Below are 20,560 nucleotides of genomic sequence, written 5' to 3' on the forward strand. Positions count from 1 at the left end.
TTTTTGCCTGGCTGGGATGTGTCCCATAAGCTCTGATGGTGCCTCTTGCTTGTCTGGGTGGAGGATAGTGAGGGGTGTGTGGCACTATGTGCATAAACCAGCCTACTGTACAGGTAATGTTTGCATTGATTGCCCCTCCCACTTTTGCCTCTGGCATGTGGCCCTTGGAAGGTTGCTAAGATGGGAATGAGACCTTTGGGCTGATAGAGATTCCTCACCCTGTACCCCATGAGACCATTTGAAGTAATAGACATTGCCATCTCTCTCTCTCTCTCTCTCTCTCTCTCTCTCACACACACACACACACAGAGAGAGAGAGAGGGAGAGAGAGAGAGAGAGAAAGAGAGAGAGAGAGAGGCTATTAAATCCAGAGTTTCAAATTACTTAACTGCACCAGTGTTCTCAGGTAGAGATGGATGAAACTCACTGTTTCAGTTTCTCTCAGTTTCTCATTTTTCTAATAAAAGTTCGGTTCTTTATATTTCCACATCAGTTTTCAGATTTTTTTTAAAAAATATATGAAAATTCATCAGCTTCTTAGCACTAATTAAAAAAAAAATTAACGTGGTTTTGCCTAATGTACATTTCCCTCCCCCCAAGCGATTTACCCTAATATCAGGCACATTTGTATGTTATTTTTTTACTAACATCTACATTTGAATACAAACTTTATGTGCAATTTTATATGCATTACTTGGTTGGAGAACTGCATTGCAAAATTCAGTGATGTTTGAATTTCCAAGGATGGCTGCATTCCGTTTCATATACTGAAATAAGTTTGCTTTTAAATGCAAACAGAAGCAGCAAAAGAGGGGATTTTCTGGAACATCGGACACTCAAGCCCAGCTGGTCTGAGTATAAGGATGGAGGAGACGTTTGGTTTGCAAGGCAGTTCTCCAACCAAGTAATGCTGCTTCATTGCTTATTTCCTTCCTCCTCCCCTTTTGGTTTCTCTGTTCTCGGGTGCTCTTGTTCCTTTGGTTCCACCTCTATCCCCCCCAAAAAAAACCCCTCTCTCCCCTTTGCTTGGCCTTCCTCGCTCCCTGCCCTGCATCTGGCTCCTTTTCTCAAGGCTTCTTGCAGCAAAGGGATCCAGCAATTCCCATGCACAGGTGCAAAATCTCTTGACGTGGCGCTGGCCCCCGGGCAAATCCCCATAATGCTGTGTCTCCTCAGCCCAGCGGAAATAATGCGTTGTGGCAGGTAGAGGAATTCAACAGACCAAGAATATCTGCTAGTGCGGGAAAGGCTCTGCCAAGCAGGCTTCCAAACACCTGTCTCTCAGAGCCCCAGAGCCTTGTTCCCAAAGCTACAGGTAGCAGTAGAAAGACCCCTGCAGACAACAAGCCTGCCCAAATGCCCCTGGCCCCTCCCTTGCTCATCTTCATCCAGTACTCTCCGGTGTATGTGATCAAACTGACACTCTCCGGTGTGCAAAGCCTCCAAAATTTTGCCAGTGAAAAATCAAGACTCCGGGGGTCAGGATTGGGGCCAGGGGTCACTCCCCAGAACCTCCCTGTTGCAGCTTGCTAAAATGGTTCTACTTTGTACTATGCATAAATTTACTCTGCAAAACCTTGTCCAGCGCTGAGAGGCCACAGATAGCCTTGAAAAGGGGCTGTGAACTGTTACTGAGAGTTCAAAATCAGCCTAGGCAGCACACTACCCCATGAATGTGTAGAAACTAGCCTACTGTATAAAGGTAACATTTATATTGATTTGTATTTGATTTGTGGTCTTCGGGCTGAAAAATCAGTCCCATGCCTGTTTTAGGGCAAGCTGTAATCTCTGGCGACCAAACTAGAGGAGATCTATGATCAGATCTCCACGCTTTCTGGTTTTTGGGTTTGTTTGTTTTTTTGTAAAAAGCAATTGGGGTGGGGTGGATTCAGATTAGGACCACAGCACTGACAGAAGAGGGCACTTAACAATTTCCTCCAGTGCCACTTTCCCAACATAAGTTCCCTTCCCAAACAGCTACTTGCCCATTAGGAAAAGTTGTGTTGGTGCCTGCAAGTTTTTCCAAAACAGATTTTTAAAAATCTGAAGCTTTTTAGTCAGAGGTAAAGACAGAAGGGCAAATTTTAGCTCCCCACAAACCCAGAATGGCAGCTCACATTTCTCTCATATACACATCCAAACACACAAATAACTTTATCTGCTATGTGCTAATAACATTGTCCTACTTTTAGAGAAGGGCAAATATGCCAGTTTTGGTTTCTTTCAAGTTCTCCCTCCCTATCCTTCTCTTTCACACATTGTATAATAAAAACACAATGCTGTCCACGTTTTCACATCAGTTTGCAGGTTATTGTTGTTGTTTTTATGGCATGAAAATTCATCAGCATCTGACTCAGATCTCTCACAACATGCATGAGTTTGTATGCAATTCTTCCCAAATATGCACATTCTTGCAAAGTATCCCCCTCCCATTTTTGCTGGTTATTTTCAATAAGTGCATTTTTATGCATATTTTACCCACGAAAGCGCATTTTTTACACGCTGTGTGGCTGGAGAACTGCATTGCAAAGTTCAGTAAAGTGTGAATGTCGAAAGGTGGCTGTGCTTTGGTTTTAAAATTATTTCAGAAAATATCAACCGCACCTTCGGAGGAGAACTAAATCTAATTTATTCCCCTACCTTACAGGGTTGTTATAAGGCTAATAGGCAGCGAATATGAAGCACTTCAAACATTTCCGTTTAGCACAGAAGGGAGAGGACAGTGGGAGTGTGCCAAAATGGAGCAAGCAGCCCCAGTCAATGCGAACTACAATTCATTAGAAGTCTCTCCAGGCGCAGTTCCTCTGTGATAAGGATAGCTCTGCTGGTTGAGACCAAAGGCTGATCTAGTCCAATATTCTGTTCTCTCCATAGTGGTTGTGCTTCAGCACAAATTCCTGCTGCCCCCGCCCCCCCCCCTTCTTGCCAGGGAGAGTGCACTGGGGGATTTTTCAGTCTAGCACAGAAGGGGAACAGCAGAAGTGTGCCAAAACTGAATAACCAGTCCTGGTCTGCCTGTGAATATTTCTGAGGCTGCCTCAGGCACATGAAGAGCAAATGTTTCTGAGCATCTGACCTGCAAACTGTGTTTGCAGAGGAGAGAGCAGTCCAGTTTCCCAGCTACGATTTCAGGCTGTGCATGAATCAATCTCTGAGGAACAGGAAATAGGACTGAGTTGGATATGACCATATATATATATATATATATATATATATATATATATATCTCAAAAAGATCGTTTTTAATGAAATAAGTAAGAAAAGTGAGGCGATGCCATCTCCATACACACAGATGCTGCATCATGCACCTTTTAATGTGACACATTACTAGGGTGTGTGAGATGACGGGAACACAGGAAGGTGTCTTATACATAGTCAGACCATTGGTCCACCTAGGTCAGTTTTGTCTACACTGACTGGCAGTGGCTCTCTGGGGTTTCATACTGGGAACTTTCCCAGCCCTACTGGGAGATACTGGGGATTGAACCTGGACCTTCTGTGTGCAGTACAAATGTTCTTCTGCTGAGCTAAAGCCCATCTTTTCCAGTGAATTTATTTTTAATATACTCTGCATATCCAAATTAACTTAATTTGCTCATTTATTCATCTACTTCAAATATATACTCTTATAAAACTGCAGGTTAGTACAATAATCCTGCCAATGATCTTATCCGTTTACAATTTATCTGTAAATATTCAATAAACCATTTCCATTCTTTTATAAAAAGTTTGTTATCTTGATTTCTTACTCTTCTGGTAAGTTTCACCATTTCTGCGTATTCTGTAAGTTTTTGTATCCATTCTTCCTTTGCTGGGACTTCTGCTTCTTTCCATGTTTGGGCGAGTAACATTCTTGTTGCTGTAGTTGCATACATTAATAAGTTTCCATGCATTTTAGGTAGTTCTGTCCCTATAATTACCAAAGAAAAACTTCTCAGATTTTTTAACAAAGGTTATTTTAAACATCCTTTTCATTTCATTATATATCATTTACCAGTAAGCTTTAACCTTACTACAAGACATATAATAAAAATAACCTTCTTTCTCTTTACATTCCCAACACTTATTTGATTTAGATTTATACATTTTTGCCCATTGTCTATTAATGCATCTTTGTGCTCTCTTTCTTTCCAGATTGTGCTGTGGTTCCAGCAAGGTGAGCCGTCGGGCGTGGATGCCTCGAGCCCCACACCCCATAACTTGAGATCTGGGTTGTTGGGGGCAGCCATGTCGAAGGAAGAAGCGGGCTGTAAGCTGGCCTCGGTCTACAAGCACAAAGAACGCAAGCCCAAGAAGCCCCACTACATCCCCAGGCCATGGGGGAAGCCCTATAACTACAAGTGCTTCCAGTGCCCTTTCACCTGCATGGAGAAATCCCACCTTTACAACCACATGAAGTACAGCCTGTGCAAAAACTCTCTCTCACTGCTCATTGAGTCGGACTGGCCCTATAAGAAGGGCAACCTCCTCCACCCAGATCTCCGGCTCCTGCATGCCACAGAGGCTTCGCGGACTCGTGGGAGGCCCGATGAGCCCGAAATGTGTGCCTCGGGGGCCACTGGAACCACAAACCACAAGCAGGCAGCGGACAGAGAGAGCGGCAGAGACAAACTTGCAGGGACTGAAGACCTGGCCTCGGAAAGGATGAGTGATGAAACCAACCAGTTCCAAGAGGAGGAGGAGGAGGAAGAGGAGGAGCTGTCTGGGCTGCTGCAGGACATGGACTCCGGGGAGAAGAAGGAGAAGGCGAAAGAGGCCAGCCCTGCTGGGGAGGACTCGGCAGAGCCTGACATGAACACCTTGCTCTTCCGGTTTAAAAATAAGAGGGATAAGCCTTGCAAAGACCCCACACCGGACTTCATCATCACGGATGTCTTCTCCTTGAAGAAGCACGTAGTGAAGGGGAAAGAGCCGCCTTCCCCTCTGGAGTTAGAAGCCAAACCAAAGCATTGCAAAGTGCCCAAAAAGTGTCCTGGGGCTGGCGGGGTCCTGATGGAACAATGGAAGCTAGTAGCCAACGGGCAAAGGAGAGGCGCCAGCGAGGTCCCAACGCTGTCTCCTGATGGCAACATCATCCCCTGTTATCCTCCTCCAGCATACGGTGAATACCATGAACCCCAGAGCCTCAACCTCTCTTTGCTGGGGATCAACTATCCATTGAATCCCAACCTCTTCTCTTATCTCAGCCCTTCTGTGACCAGCAGCACCACGCCACACTCCCACCTGACCCAGCTGCCTTTCCTGGCCTCCACTGCCCAGCTGATGCACCCCCATTCTGCTCATTTCCAGCCCCTGCAGAACCCCGAGAGGTCGGCCTTCCTGCCCCGCTTCTACTACCCGCTCCTCTTCGAGCATTCTTTTGGTTCAGCGGAAAACAAGATGGCCGCCGCCAAGCCTGAGGCCCAGCAACAACCCGCAGCTGCCGTGCCCACTCCTCCCCAGGCCAAAACCCCCACAGAACCCCCAAAAGCTGGCCTGCTGAAGGTGCCAGTGCTGAAGACCAGCCATCCTTGGGTGAAAGGGTTCCGGGAAGAGCCGCCTGCTCCAGAAACAAGCCACAAAGCGTTGCTGCTCCAAACGGAAGAGGAGAAATGGCTGCTCCGCGAGAAGGAGAGCGGTTCTTTCCTGGGTGTCAACAGCCTGTGCAGAAAGCCAGTCCCTGACACCTACCGGAGCATCGTGGGTTTAAAAGAGGGAGCTGCCCTTCTCCCCAATAGTGTCAGGAAGGCAGAACTACCCATGGCCACTTGCTTGGATAGTGGAGGGACCAACCACAGCAACCTGAAGAGGAAATTTGCAGGGAACGGCCTTGATTTTGTAGGCTCTGATGTACTGACTCCTGCAAAAGTCACATACCAGGCCAGGTATGATGCGCTACACAGCCTCCATCCCTAATACATGCTTTGTAAGATATCCTGTGTGGCAGGAATGGGGAATCTCAGACTCAGGGCCAAATGCAGCCCACCAAGCCTCTGTCTGGCTCTTGGGATTCTCCCGTCACACCCCCTCTCTCCAGGCCGCAGCCCTACTTCATACCATCCTTGAGCCTTTTTGCCTGGCTGGGATGTTTCCTTGAACTCTGATTGCACGGATGGAGGAGAGGCCGGGGTGTATATATGTAAAAGAAGCCCAGTGTACAAAGATGACATTCACTTCCATTGCTCCACCCACTTTTGCCTCTGGCCACAAATGGGCATGTGTCCTCTGGAAAGTTGCTTGGAAGTGAAAATGGCCCTGAGCTGAATTAGGTTCCCACTCCTGCTCTATAGCTTTGCAAGCAATTTTTCTTTTATTTTTTTAAATGAATTCTCCTCAGTATGTATACATACAAATATAAAGTGGGGAATGGGATTAGGGTTACATCCGGGGTTATCAAGCTAGGGACCTCTATTTTAACAGGCTGCTGCAGAGTCCAGGCCTGATGCTGAGTGATGGGCACACAGACCAGAGACTTGTTAAAGCAAAGCTTACAGTTGTTTGGAACACATGATGCAGTCAGGCCACTTTGGCCATTCAGGCTGTTACGGCCTACTCTGTTTTGCAGCGGGCAACCATGTATCTTTCCGCCCACCAGGCACATTGGTTACTTCCAGACAGTCTGTTCCTTGAGCATTCATCTCGATTTATTTGCACAGGGTCTGATGGGAGGTTAGATGGCATCAGCTATTTACTGAGCTTTCATCTCAATTCATTTCTGAGGATGTTAGATGAAGCTGAGCCATTTTTATCTCCCTGCTGTCCGGTACATTTTTCTGTCATTTTCCTTATCACAAAAAGTCTGTGGGCATGTCTTCAAGCTGCTGTGGTATTTGGCTAGGAATCAATCACATACTGGCAAATTAAGGTGATGCTGATTAGGAGTTGCTTGGGAGCTCTTGCAGAACAAACCCACTTCCCCAAAGATTACAATAAGGAAAGTGGCTGGGAAGCTGCACTGGTAGGTGTGGGGTGACACTTGCTTTGATGAAACGTAATCTAATCTCCCTGCACACAAATCAGAAAGATTGCTCATTAAATAGCCAACATCATGTAATATTATATGATGTTCCTCTTGCTGCCCTTATCAGAAAAGTTCATTGCAATGGTGGTGGTAGGGTTGTTGAAGAATACATGGAAATGAAAGGCTGCAATGCCCTGTGGTTAAGCCGCCATACAAAACAACATCTGCTACTAGGGAGCTGTCATTGAAAATATTACCAAAGTGGTATTAGGCATCAAGGAAGTTATCCTTGCTGAACCCTAATGCTTCTCCTATATGTTGGAGAGAGTGAAGTTTGGTCAGTACATACCTCCACATGTGGTAGGATTGCCCCAGGTGCAAGAGTTTGGGAAGGTGATATGCCAGGATACCAATGTGATTCCCGGTCAATGGATACATTGACCAATGCTGGTCAACACTGGACCAACATCCATCTCCAACACTGTGTTTCTGGATATAAATTTAAACATTAATCATAAAGAGCTGTTGAGTCCATTTACTCTCAGTTGCAGAAGCAATTGTAGCTCAGAATTGGAAGATGCTTCAGAATGTAAATATTGTACAAAAAAAGTGGCAATGGTACAAAAAAATGTGCTCTTTCAGAGAAAAACACAAAGCAAAGGGTAATGCCAAATCAATTTAAATTTTGCAATCTGAATTTGTTGATGTGACTGATTCCCACCCAAGAATAGTTACAATCTGGAAGTGCCCCTTGCAAACTCATTCAACCAAACCAGAGAGGTCTTATTTTACCTTAGATGTTGTTCTGTTTTTTTGCACTACTTCATTAACAGTTCTCTTCCCCCCTGTCTGTTTTTTGTCCCTCTACCTTTAGCAGTTTGAGAGCTGCCCCTATGCAACCCTCAAAGTCTCTGGACCATTGGCACGTAGAACTCCATGCCTGCCCACCTGAAGACCAGGAAAAGATTGGCGGCTCTGACATTTTATCCCCCATAATTACACCTTCGGACCACCTACTTCTCAAGCCAAGCAAAGCAGAAGCTGTAACTGTTGACCCGAGAGACCCAGAGGCAACAACAGTGCTCATTGGTGACTTGTCCAAAACTTTAGAGGAGTATCAGGATGTGGAGAAGAAGCTCTCAGACCTGGCCAAAGAGGACAGCCCAGCACAGAAGCAGCTAAGGGACCAGCTAATCAAAATCCGGCAGGAACTGTTCCATATCCATCAAGCGCTGGAGAAGGCAGCCAAGCCCAGTGAGGGCCCTTTGGATCTCTCGGTGAAAAGGTCCTCAAAAGGTTTGGAGAAAGGATACCAGGACAAGAAGGAACCCAAGGATGCCCTTGGTGTTGGGAAGGTCTATGACAAAGATCCAGGTTCCATCAATAGATGCTTGGTGGTGGGTGAAGCTAGCGAAGAGGATGAGGCATCTGATCATCTTGTTGAGACAGAGAACAAAACCATTGACCTGTTGATCAAAATGAGTCGTTCAGAGGCTCTCCGGAGAAGCTCCTCTTCAGACGCCCACCTGGGAGCCGTCATCAAAGCCGAGGTGCTCCCACTTACTGTCCCACTAGAACTCAGGCACGTGATGGAGCCCTATTACAGCCGTACCACCAAGTGTGAGGCAGACTCCAGTGTCCTGCTGTGCACAGATGGGAGACCCAACCCCAACCCAGGCCCACCACTTCCTGTGACCGAAGACATCCCGACAATGGGGTGTCGAGCCATCCCACGCTCCCTGTCATGTGGTCTGCCAAACGAGACAGACAGGGTGTGCATCCACAGTCCTATAAACACAGACCCGTGATCCTCTCTGTCTGCACTTGCCCAGAGCGCTTCGACATGTCCCCTGCCCACAAAACTCCTTTCCACACTCTTCCCGCCAACTCCAACAAACAGTTGAAAAAGGCTTTGAGGTCTGGAAGGTGCCCTACCCATCACAATGGCCTCTTGAACTTTCTGCCATGGAATCCAGGTGGATCATATAGCGTCCCCTTTTCAGATATTTATGAAATTGAGCTGTATTTGGAAAGTCCCATCCACACCTATAAGTCCTCCTCTCATTGTGTCCCCAATCTGCAGACCTGGAGATGGTTGGGGAGCAAATGAGATCAACGCCTTTTGAAAGGACATGTGTAAGAAGGGGATCTGCCCCATTTCCTCCCTTATCAGCTAAGCAAGATACGGTACATTTCCTGATAAGGCTCGCTTCCAGATTACCTGTTTATTAAGCTGTCATATGGATTGGGTTCCACAGAGTTTGTAGGGAGCTCACTTAGGAGATCCCTATCCCCCTCACAGAGCTACAACTCCCATAGTTCCTTGGGAAGAGGGATTGACTTAAACCACTCTGGGAAATATAACCCTGTGAAGGGAATAGGGATCTCTAAGCAATTCTCAGCACCCTTAACAATCTAAAGTTCCAGGAATCTTTGGGGGAAGCTGTGACTGTTTAATGTGGTATGGCACTGTTTTGTGTGTACTTACATACTGGAAAATGTTGGGGAAGCTTGTCACCAGCATTGTTAGCACAACTAAAAAGCACAATTCTTTTCTTCATGTGAATTTTAAAAGCTTCCCTTTCCTGACAATATTCAGATAAGTGGTTATCTTTCTACATCACAGCTTCAATTGTTAAACTGGTTTAAGCATCATTCCCTGTCCTGTCCCTATAGTTTTATGAAAGGAGTTACACAGGAATGGCGAATTTGAGTTCCTCCAATGTTGTTGGACACCAGCTCTCATCAACCCCAGCCAGCATGGCCGATGGGTAGGGATGATGGGAACGGTAGCCCAAAAATATCTGGAGGGTTATAGATTCAGCATCCCTGAATTTTAGCTCCAATAGAATTCACAGCAAGTTACACTTTCCAAGGATTCTTTGCTGGAAACCAAGCCACTGAAACTGGTATAGAACTGACACAAGCTTGTAGTTTAGACAGGGCGCAAGGAAGCAAAGGATCCCATAGCAATTCCCCAGCCCTCCCATCTGCTTAAAGAAGTGACAGTGTTCAAAATTACCGCTTGTCTTTATGCAGTCCTATGACAGGGATGGTGGATGGGGACTTGTGGCCTTCCATTGATATTAGAATCATAAGAGTTGGAAGGGACTTCCAAGGGTTATCGAGTCCAACCCCCTGCAATGCATCCGTGACAGATGGCCATCCAACCTCTGCTTAAAAACCTCCAGTGAAGGAGAATGCACAACCTCCCGAAGGAGTCCAGGACTCTGATTGTTGGGGGTCCAGCAACATCTGGTAGGTCACAGGTTTTCTATCTCTGCACAGTGCCCTGGGAGATGGCAGCATTTTGAGATTTCGGGAGGGAAGGGAGTTTTCTTGGCCTAGCCCATGGTTCTGAGGAGGCAGTGAACACCATGTGAAGACAGTGAAGGCACCAGCATGGTGTCTTATTCCATAAGGGATATTACACACATTGCAGTTATTCTACACATAGAAGAATATGAATTACAAAATTGTCCAGTATTGTCTTCAGATACTTCTCTGAAGAAGTGTGCGTGCACACAAAAGCTTATACCCAGAACAAACTTAGTTGGACTCTAAGGTGCTACTGGACAATTTTTTTATTTATTTCGACTGCGTCAGACCAACACGGCTACCTACCTGAATACATAAGAATATAAGTTTACCATAATGTGTAAGTTTTCTGGAAGTGTTGTTTACATCGCTAGAATGCCAGAAGCTGTTTGCTAGTTTTGCTTTCGTTTCATTTCTTTAAAACAAAACAAACAAAAACACCATACTTACACAACACAGGCTAACGATGTGGTTCAATTGTCAGCAGAGACTATTATGGAACAGAACTGTATTCAAGGCTGTCTCCACAGTGGGTATTTCCAGATGACCTGTTTATTGAATATTCATCCTGATTTGTTTACAGGGAGGCTAGATGACATTGCAACAAAAGCAAGTATCATTTCATACTTTCTGGTCACTTTCCTTATCACACATAAGCCTGATTCTTTGAGGAAGCAGGTTTGTTGTGCATGAGCTCCCAATCAGCTGTAATGGCACATCCTGAATATGCTGGCATGTGATTGAATCCCACCCTAAAATAGCAACAGTCTGGATGCACTCTGCTGGCAACTGCATCCAAGGTAGGCAACAGGGTTGGGTTTTTTGTTCTTTTGTTTCTAGAGAGCTGGAAGCAGCATGAGGAAGATGACATTTGCACATCATATCAGGGATACACAAATACACAAAAAGTGGCCTTGCATCAAGCTGGACCATTATCCCATCTGACCAAGCACTATCTGGTTTGATTGACAGCAGCTCTCCAAGATCTCAGTCCATTGTCTTTTTGAGACGTGTCAAATTAATGAATTTAATGGATTTATGTTTTGCTGCCTTCACCATTCAAAGATTCCCCAAGCCAGCTTAACATTCATCAGAACCATAAATACAGTATGGTAAAGGCAGGCACTAAAAATAAAAATGCTTTTGCTGTACCATAAAAGCAGGAAGATCGGGGAAAACTCACATATAGAACTCAAAAGCCTCATCATCAAATTAACCATGGGAAAAGGCTACTTACTACCTGTGGCTTCCAGGGACTGAACCTGCTGACTTCCATATGCCAAGCAGACGCTTTGCTACAGGGCTGTGGCCTCCACTTCTGGGCACGAGAAAGGAGGTTTGCAGGTTTTGGAGAGCGATAAAAACATGTGCACCATGGGCAACTTTCTCAAACAACTTTCAGCTCCTAGCTCCATGGTGGCTACACAGAACCTCTGGACTCTGGAGTCGGTGGTAGTATACCACTGGATGCCCACTGTGAGGGAGCAATAACTATTAAGTCCTGCTTTTAGGTTTTCCAGAGGCATTTGGTTATCCACTGTAAGACATGGATGCTGGACAATAGGAACCATTCTTCCAATACAGCAGGGCTCTTCTCGTGTGTGTGTGTGTGTGTGTGTGTGTGTGTGTGTCCAACCATTTGTTGGGAATGCCTTTCCAAAGGCAGGACCTGCCATATTCTCTTACCTAATGCACAGGAATAAGGGATCACAACTGCAGGAAAGGATGTCAAGCTAAGAGCCCAAAAGTAGTTTAATGTGTGCTAAATGTTATCACATGGGCCAGGGTTGGGGAACCTGTGGCCAGCTTTCAGCATCCCAGGTGTAGTCCAGGAATGAGAAGCTACATTCAGCCTGTGGGCTAGGCTAAATTTGACAGGCAGGTAGGGTTGCCCACCTGCCAATCACCTGGTGTCAAAATGACACCAGGTAACCTATTTTTGATGGTGTATTTTGCAAAAAAAAAGCACTCCCCAATCAGATGATAGCTGGTGCTTCAGAAACGCTTGAAAGGGGCTTTGCAGGCCCTTTGCAGGTTCACCTTTACCTGCTTCACACCTGACATAATATGTGACATCAGGTGCAGGGCAGCTGAACGTGGCTTGGCCAAAACAGCCTTGCGGGCTACATGGGGAGGCTTGATGATGCTCATAGGCTGGAGGTCCCTCATCCCGTTGCCCTGCAACAAAATCTGGAAGCTGACAGTGGATGACATATGCCCCATCTGTACTTCACATTTAAAGCAGGACCACTTCCCTCTAATAATCCTGGGAACTGTAGTCTATTAAAGGTGCTGAGAGTTGTTAGGCAATTCCATATCCCCTCAAAGAGCTACAATTCCCAATGTTTACTGAGAAGAGGGATTGATTGTTAAACCACTCTGAGAATTGGAGCTCTTTGAAGGGAACAAGGAATCGCCTAACAACTCTCAGCACACTTCACAGACAACAGTTCTCAGGATTCTTTGAAGCCATGGCTGTTTTAAGTGGTATAATTACTGTTTTTAAACGTGTGGCGCAGAGGAGGCCAGGCTGTCTATCAGCAAAGTGCTCTACTAGCGATGTTAATGTAGGAGGACATTTCTGCGATTTGAAAAGCTAAGCTGTGAACATCCAAACGCTGGAGTGAGAGGAGGCACGTCCAGAGTTTGCCACAACATTGTCTTGTTTGCCCACACTTCCTATCACAGCATCCACCACCACCACAATCACCCATGAAATGCAACAGTCACTCAAACACCAATGCTGGGGCAACACCCCACTGCACTTCGTGCATCAGTCAATGGCAAAACACTGGTGAATAAATGATACATGCTATATTTATTTATTTATAGTGTATGGTGCTGTGGGGAGGGATGTCACTGGGGTGGGGTGGTGGGGGTGGGATAAAGAGTATTATGTGTTATTTATTGTCCACAGGTCTAAAGAATGTAAAAAATAAATAAATTAAATTTTAAAAAATGAGTGGAAGTGAATAGCCTGATCTCTTTGCTAGGGTTATTATTGCTATTGTTGCAGAGGCAGCTTCTGCAATGAAGCAACATGGATTATTCCCTCTGCTTCTGGTGTTGTCTTGCTTGGGTTGCCTAAACAGCATCACCCAAGAGAGAGGTATTAGCAGCCCATATATATAATTTATTTAGAGCTTGTACCTGAACAGCTTACAACCAGTCAATTAAAACAAGATGGGCAGTCACTGCCTGCAGGTTTACCACCTGAACAGCATGACACAAATGGGGGTGGGGGTGGGGGGAGCAGACCTGGTACCAATTCTTAAAAGTTCAATAGTAGTCCTTGTAAAGAGAAGTTCAAGTATGACTGATGGATCTGGTCTCTGTTACTTAAGGGGGAACCCTGAAAACAGTTGAATGAAGACCAGATGTGACTAGTGGGCACAAAATTGCTAAGTGACTGTTCAGAATGGACAACTGGGGAATGGAATGGAATCTCCCGAAAGAGAATTGGCTGGGTGGAACCCTGAGCGAGAGCACCCTCCAATAGCTCCCACTTGGACTCCCAACACATTGAAATGTTTGGACGTTCCTTCACTATGGTAGCCATTTAGCTGTTAAAGCTTTGGTAATAGACTTGTCTAATATTTGGCTAAGCCTCATTATTAGAAACACATTCTCACCCTAAGCCCTGCAGAACACTGGCTAAGATTAATTTCACTGTCTTTCCTAAACCGAAACAAAATAAAAAATTCCTTCCAGTAGCACCTTAGAGACCAACTAAGTTTGTTATTGGTATGAGCTTCCATGAGCTCATACCAATAACAAATTTAGTTGGTCTCTAAGGTGCTACTGGAAGGAATTTTTTTATTTTGTTTCGACTACGGCAGACCAACACGGCTACCTACCTACAGTGGTACCTCGGGTTAAGAACTTAATTTGTTCTGGAGGTCCGTTCTTAACCTGAAACTGTTCTTAACCTGAGGTACCACTTTAGCTAATGGGGCCTCCCGCTGCCGTCGTGCGGCTGCCACACAATTTCTGTTCTTATCCTGAAGCAAACTTCTTAACCTGAGGTGCTATTTCTGGGTTAGTGGAGTCTGTAACCTGAAGAGTCTGTAACCCAAGGTACTACTGTATTTCCTAAACTGGTGATGGCAATCGCCTCTTTTCTCTGAATCATTGGCCTTTGTTGGTTTACTGCAAAGAGCCTGGATTCACTCCAAGTCCAAATAGCAGCAGCACCTGACTGATCCACTGATCATTGTCTTAAGATCACATGGTGCTTAAAGCTGATAATCGGGCCAGAAGATCTACCTTGTCCTGACTGCATGTGACCAGTAAGGCTACGCATGCTGCATTTGTCGGATCTCATTCTTTTGTTGTTCTTGAAGGGCATAAGCACATGTTACATTTGGGATGGAGAACCTCCGGTTTGGGGCCAGCTGGGACCCTCCAGGTCTCTCTGTCTGGTCCTCAGGACTCCCACTGTTCCTGCTTTGAGTACCTTTGCCCAGAAGGTATCCTTGAACCCTGTTGATGCCTCTTCCTACTGAACAAAAGTAGCGGGGGGGGGCATGGTTCAGCTTTCCCTCCTTGGCCACAATCTTGGCAAAAAAAGTATCCTCCTGCCACAGAAATTAAAATTAAAATTAGATCTGATGGCAGTTCCCCTGCTCTATTGTATCCACACAATTCATGGCAGGGCAAATACCTCCCTTGGCTTTAAAGAATAATAATCGCTCTATAAGGTGGCCATCAACACGTGGTGGAATTGATCACACAATGGCGTTTGCAGAATGCACACACAAAAAGAGTCTGGAGGAGAAGCCCACAGGCTCCAACACAAGACAACTTTACCAAGGTCACCAGGTAAATCAGTAAGAAGATGTGGAACAGCAAAGCACCTCCACGCCTGGACCCCTTGCTCTTAACTAGTAGCAATAGTAATACTGATATGAATACTAAAAAAAAAAAGGTTTTCTGAGAACAGCAACAACATAGCTGCTGGGCAAATGAAACAATGGAGAAGGAAGAACCTTTCCTGCTTATGAACTGGAGGAGAGAGCGTGGAGCGAGGCAATCAGATTTCAAGTTCAAAAAGCAAAGTGTTTACCTTTGTGTTTAGATAATTGGATAGGAGTTGAGCGACTTGCAAGACTTATCGTGGCTCAGATCACGCCCTGAGGACACCCAGCTTGCTCCAGTGCCAGCCACATTACATGGTTATTTGGTCAACCTAAGGAAATCTGATAGTCAGCCATTACTTCTCCTTTATGGTACAGCCCAGCTGATAGGCATCTGAGTTGGTCTCAGGTGAACGAAGAAGGAAGCTTGCCTTGTCCCAGTCTCCCATACCAACAAGAGCACCTGTCTCACATTTGCATTTGGGTCTCTGGGGTGGACAAATGGGTCAAACGAGAAGGGCAAAGGCAGAAGAAAACCTTGGGTTCCCCCAGACCATTGTTTATTGAGCCTTCATCCTGAACTGCTTGCTCAAAGTTTATGTGTAGATTATACAATGTCTGTTCTTTATTCAGCATTTGTTCTTATCCATTGGGGGGTAGGATTATAAGACAAGGAGTGCACATCCTGAATTTATGTAGAGGTTATACATCTTTCCATCAATTTACTTGTTGTTCCACACTTTCTTCAGCACTTTCCTAACCACAAAACAACCTTTAAAAAGTGGATTTGTTGCAAGAGAGTGCTTTAATCCACTTTAATTGCACAAACCTAAATTTACAGTATGTGACTGAATCCCTCTCACAAAAAACTGATTATCTGGAGGCACCCCAGAGCAGGTGCAGGAGGGAGAAAAGACCAAGGCTAGATTAACCTCTCTCCCCCTGCAGTACAGAACTCATTTTTTTACACTTCTCTCCTACACTTCTTCCAAGGAGCTTAAGGCGTCATACATGGTTTTCACCACCACCACCTATTTTATCTTCACAACAACCTCATAAGGTAGGTTTAGTCTGTGAGAGAGGTACTGGCCAAAGTCACCTAGGAAGCTTGATGGCTTCATGGGGATATGAACCACCCTGGCTGTTGGGATGAAAGATGTCCTCTAGGCTGTATACAAAGTGCTGTATACCTTTAAAGCACGTTTGAAGCACATTCTTTGCCTCAAAGAGATGGTGGGCCATTTGCTGGACAGGGGTCCCCAGCTCTGAGTAAACATTACTGAAGACTCATGGCCACAGGGGTGGGGCAAAGGTGGATAATATTGCACTATATTACGTGCAGTCCAAAACATCCATATTAGCTGTGCTCCTGGCTGGTTGTGGAAAAGTCATGCCTCAGCGGTGCTAACAGACTCTAGTGTGGAAACAATCCTGTTCCTAAAATGTCAGGATTTTTATTTTTATTTTTAAACCACCACAAAGCCCTATGATGCTCAAATGAGGGAGAACTGAAAAATCAAATTAAAAATGATTTAAGAAAATCACTCATAAATTTTTTCCACTTTTAAAAAATAATCCATTTCTTGCTCCATGGATTACCCTGCGATGACTATTCCAAATACAATTCCTCAGATAGTGATAGGCTTCCTCCTTATCTCCAAATTAAATGCATTAATGCATAACTTAATTTATGTCTACTCTTCATATATCCCCATTTTGCTTTGTGCTGGATTTCTCATTTTAAAATATGCATTGCAATGAAGGTGTGCAAGTTCCCCTCCAAACACCCCCATCCAGCACTCAATACACTCAATAGTTTTTACATTATGTTCTTGCATTTATTAGTTGGACTGATGGATCCTTCTAGTGGTCATCATTGAAACTGCAACAAAACCTTTGTATTTAGAAATTAGGAGGTGCTTCCAGGCCTGTGTTTATAATGGAATGATGTTTCTCAAGCACATCTTCTCTTCTCTTCTCCTTTCCTTTCTGCATCCACATGACCTCAGTGACATAAAAGTGTCAGCCTTTATTCTCCCCACCCCATTTAATCCAGATTTACCATCTCCAGGAGAATAAATTTGATTTTCTTAATTAAAAACAAAAACACTGTCGCCACCTGCCACCCTTCTGTGATACCTGAATGACCCATTTACAGTATGAAGCCCTCTTCTGGAAGCACCCTATGGTAAGAATGAAAATCTTAAGCATTATGAGGTTTCTTCAGAGTCTTCCTTCTCATTGCGTTTATTTTTAAAACACATTTCTTTAAACAGTTTAAAACATAAAATCAATTCAAATCCAATACCTACTGGGATAATTCATATTCCACATTTAAATGCAAATGAGTATTGCTTTAAAATGTGGCAAGCATTTGGGTGCCCTCTTGCTCACTTGCCTGAGAGGGACCCTGAATTTCAGCCCCGTCCTGCCCTGCCCTGAAGGCACCAGGAGCTTTTCCATACACCTCCTTCATTCTCCGTGCATCAGCTTCTCTATCTGTTCACAGTCCTCAGCCTATACCCCAAGACACTACTTCTGCTCATGGGGACCATGTACAGATCAGCTTTACAGTGGTGCCTCGCAAGACGAAATTAATTCGCTCCGCGAGTTTTTTCGTCTAGCGAATTTTTCGTCTTGCGAAGCACGAAATCCCATAGGAATGCATTGAAATTCAATTAATGCGTTCCTATGGTCAAAAAAAGTCCAAACAAAGCCAAATTTGGTACAACAAGAGTTTATTAAGTGCTCTTTAAAGTCACACATACTGTAAAGAGCATTTCAAAATTCAAACCCAGAATTTTTTTTTTAAAAAACAGCAGAGTGGCCCAATGGTCACAGAAAATCATAAAAATGTAGAAAAAAACCACACAAGCTTCCAGATTCTTGCAAACCCCTCCCCAACTGTTCCCCCAGTCACCCAGCACACAGAAATTCAAACCCAGAATTTTTTTAAAAAAACAGCAGAGTGGCCCAATGGTCACAGAAAATCATAAAAATGCAGAAAAAACCACACAAGCTTCCAGATTCTTGCAAACCCCTCCCCAACACCAAGTCCTTGAATTCCAAACACCCCAACCCAAAATCCAAAAACCCCCAAAAAGTTTTAAAAGTTTAACTTACCAAATGGCTGCAAAAGAAGTTTTGGAAAAGCTTCAAAAATCACCAAAGTCTTCAAAAACCTCAAAAAAGGCTGCCACACCGCTTGCTATGAGTTGCTCCTCGAAGTCAAGTCGCAACTGTACAGTATTAACGGTTTTAAGAAAAAGGAAACAAACTTGCAAGACGTTTTCGTCTTGCGAAGCAAGCCCATAGGGAAATTCGTCTTGCGAAGCAGCTGGAAAACCGGAAAACCCTTTCGTCTAGCGAGTTTTTCATCTTGCGAGGCATTCGTCTTGCGGGGCACCACTGTATTAGAGAAAGCCAATGTAATGTAGCAGATACAGCAGAAGTGTGCAAACTGTGGCCCTCCAGATGTTTTTGGCCAGTGGTCAGGGCCAGTGAGAGTTGTAGCCCAGCAACATATGGGAGGCCAAAAGTTAGCCACTCCCGCTTTACATAATTTCAAGTGCTTTCTTGTATGTTGTCTCAGCAATTATTTCAACAGCCTTATTGGTTTTGTAGTGAGGGCTCCCATCTTGGATGGCTTTAAAAGCCAATTAGGAAAATTCATGGAGAATAAGGCTATCAGTGGCTACTAGCCCCAATGGCTGTATCTCCTTATGCTCTCAAAGGCAATATAGACTAGGGTCCGGATGGGCTGGGTTCAAAGCTCCAACACAGCAACAACAAAGCTCACTGGTTGATCAGATGGCAATCATTATTTCTCTCAGCCTAAGCGACCTCACAAGGCTGTTGTTGTGAGCGTGAAGCTGGCACAAAAATATAATTAATAAATGGATTCGCGTACACCCTGCCTTACAGGCGGTAGAGGTAGATAAGAAATGGAGGGGACAGGGGACCATTTTGTGGTTCCCACTGGAGGCAAGAAGAACCTAAGCACAAACAAACCCACGGCCGAGGTGTCGCTAGAGGCTTGGGGGTGGCTTTCAAACATGCCTTGACAGGCCTTCAGCCTCAGAAAGGTGAATGGGCGCCAGAGGCCTAGTTGGTATGTTTGTTTATCTCAGCGTTTAAAGCAACAACAAAAGGTCAGAGTCCGTTGCCGTGGGAGATGCTTTTTTTTTTTAAGCCTCCCACAGCCTTCCCACTGTCCAGCTGAGACAGGCCTATTTACTTGTCAACTTCAGTTATTTAATTCATTTTACTACTGTTGAAGAAATAGGCCCAACTCAAAACGTGCAGACCCAGCAACTCGGGGGATGCTGAATTAAGAGGAAAGGAGATGCATTTGCAACTCTTGCTTGTGCAAAACACACGTTGGGTCACAGTGGGTGGCTTCCGGGTTCCTGGACCTCTTGCAAGATCTTACCAGAAGCCAGAAGCCACAGCCCCACAACCGTGATAAGCAAGGCTTTGGTTGCAGGGCAGGGGCAGCAACTTCCCGTTTTGCCTTGGGTGGCAAAACAGGATGGGCTGCCCCTGGGCTCTTGTCTATTTTAACTTGAGCGCCTTTGTGTTTACCCTGGCAAAACAATCCTATTGACACAAGCATTGGGCAGCAAATTCCTGTCACTAACAACAGAGCCCTGGGAAACTTATCTCAGTGGTATATTTGAAGGGAAATAGGAGAATACTCTAGGTCTCTCTATAGAGCAGTTTGCAAACCAGGGGGAAAAGAGAACAGCCTGGGCAACTTTGATCACAGGTAAGTAGTCCTAAACTTTCTTCCCTACTTCAGCTAAGACTATTTACTATTTGAGTCTGCACTCCAGCAGTTTGGGCTAATGGTCTAGGCACCTGGGTGACAGATAATACCCTGCACTGCTCAGCAAGTCCATCACCCCAGGATTGCTCAAAACTGTTTTCCAAAGAGTTGAAGTAAGGTAAAGGTAAAGGGACCCCTGACCATTAGGTCCAGTCATCGACGACTCTGGGGTTGTGGCACTCATCTCGTTTTATTGGCCGAGGGAGCCGGCGTACAGCTTCTGGGTCTTGTGGCCAGCATGACTAAGCTGCTTCTGGTGAACCAGAGCAGCACATGGAAACACCGTTTACCTTCCCGTCGGAGCAGTACCTATTTGTCTGCTTGCACTTTGTGCTTTCAAACTGCTAGGTTGGCAGGAACAGGGACCAAACAACGAGAGCTCACCCCGTCGTGGGGATTCAAACCGCTGACCTTCTGATCGGCAAGCCCTAGGCTCTGTGGTTTAACCCACAGCGCCACCCAAAAGCTTGATCTTAGCTCAAAAGTATTAGACAGAGTTGGATCCATTGGAAGATGGATGGTGATTTGCAGTAGATCCAAAAGGGTTTCTTATGTCACCTCCAGTCTATCATTATTCTGTGGGAGGGATTTAATCACATACTGGAAATTTAGGGTTGT

At 45.1% G+C, this 20,560-nt stretch overlaps 2 protein-coding genes across 2 annotated transcripts in view; both read left to right on the top strand.

Moving 5' to 3' along the window:
• The first annotated feature begins 4,043 nt into the window (after nt 1–4,043).
• On the top strand, nt 4,044–13,202 carry PRR35 (proline rich 35). The gene is made up of 2 exons (XM_083585045.1): nt 4,044–5,864; nt 7,815–13,202. The coding sequence occupies exons 1-2, from the start codon at nt 4,228–4,230 to the stop codon at nt 8,746–8,748; spliced, it is 2,571 nt and encodes an 856-aa protein (XP_083441171.1). The 5' UTR covers nt 4,044–4,227; the 3' UTR covers nt 8,749–13,202.
• A 5,183-nt stretch (nt 13,203–18,385) lies between these two features.
• The window catches only part of PIGQ (phosphatidylinositol glycan anchor biosynthesis class Q), a 39,793-nt gene continuing 37,618 nt past the window's right edge, over nt 18,386–20,560 (top strand). Inside the window, exon 1 of the mRNA XM_083585124.1 lies at nt 18,386–19,882. The gene's annotated coding sequence lies outside the window, so the exon portion shown is untranslated. The remainder of the gene's footprint in view (nt 19,883–20,560) is intronic.

This window comes from Podarcis filfolensis (genome assembly GCF_964270895.1).
Source record: "Podarcis filfolensis genome assembly, chromosome: 14".
In the NCBI taxonomy this organism is placed as follows: Eukaryota; Metazoa; Chordata; class Lepidosauria; order Squamata; family Lacertidae; genus Podarcis; species Podarcis filfolensis.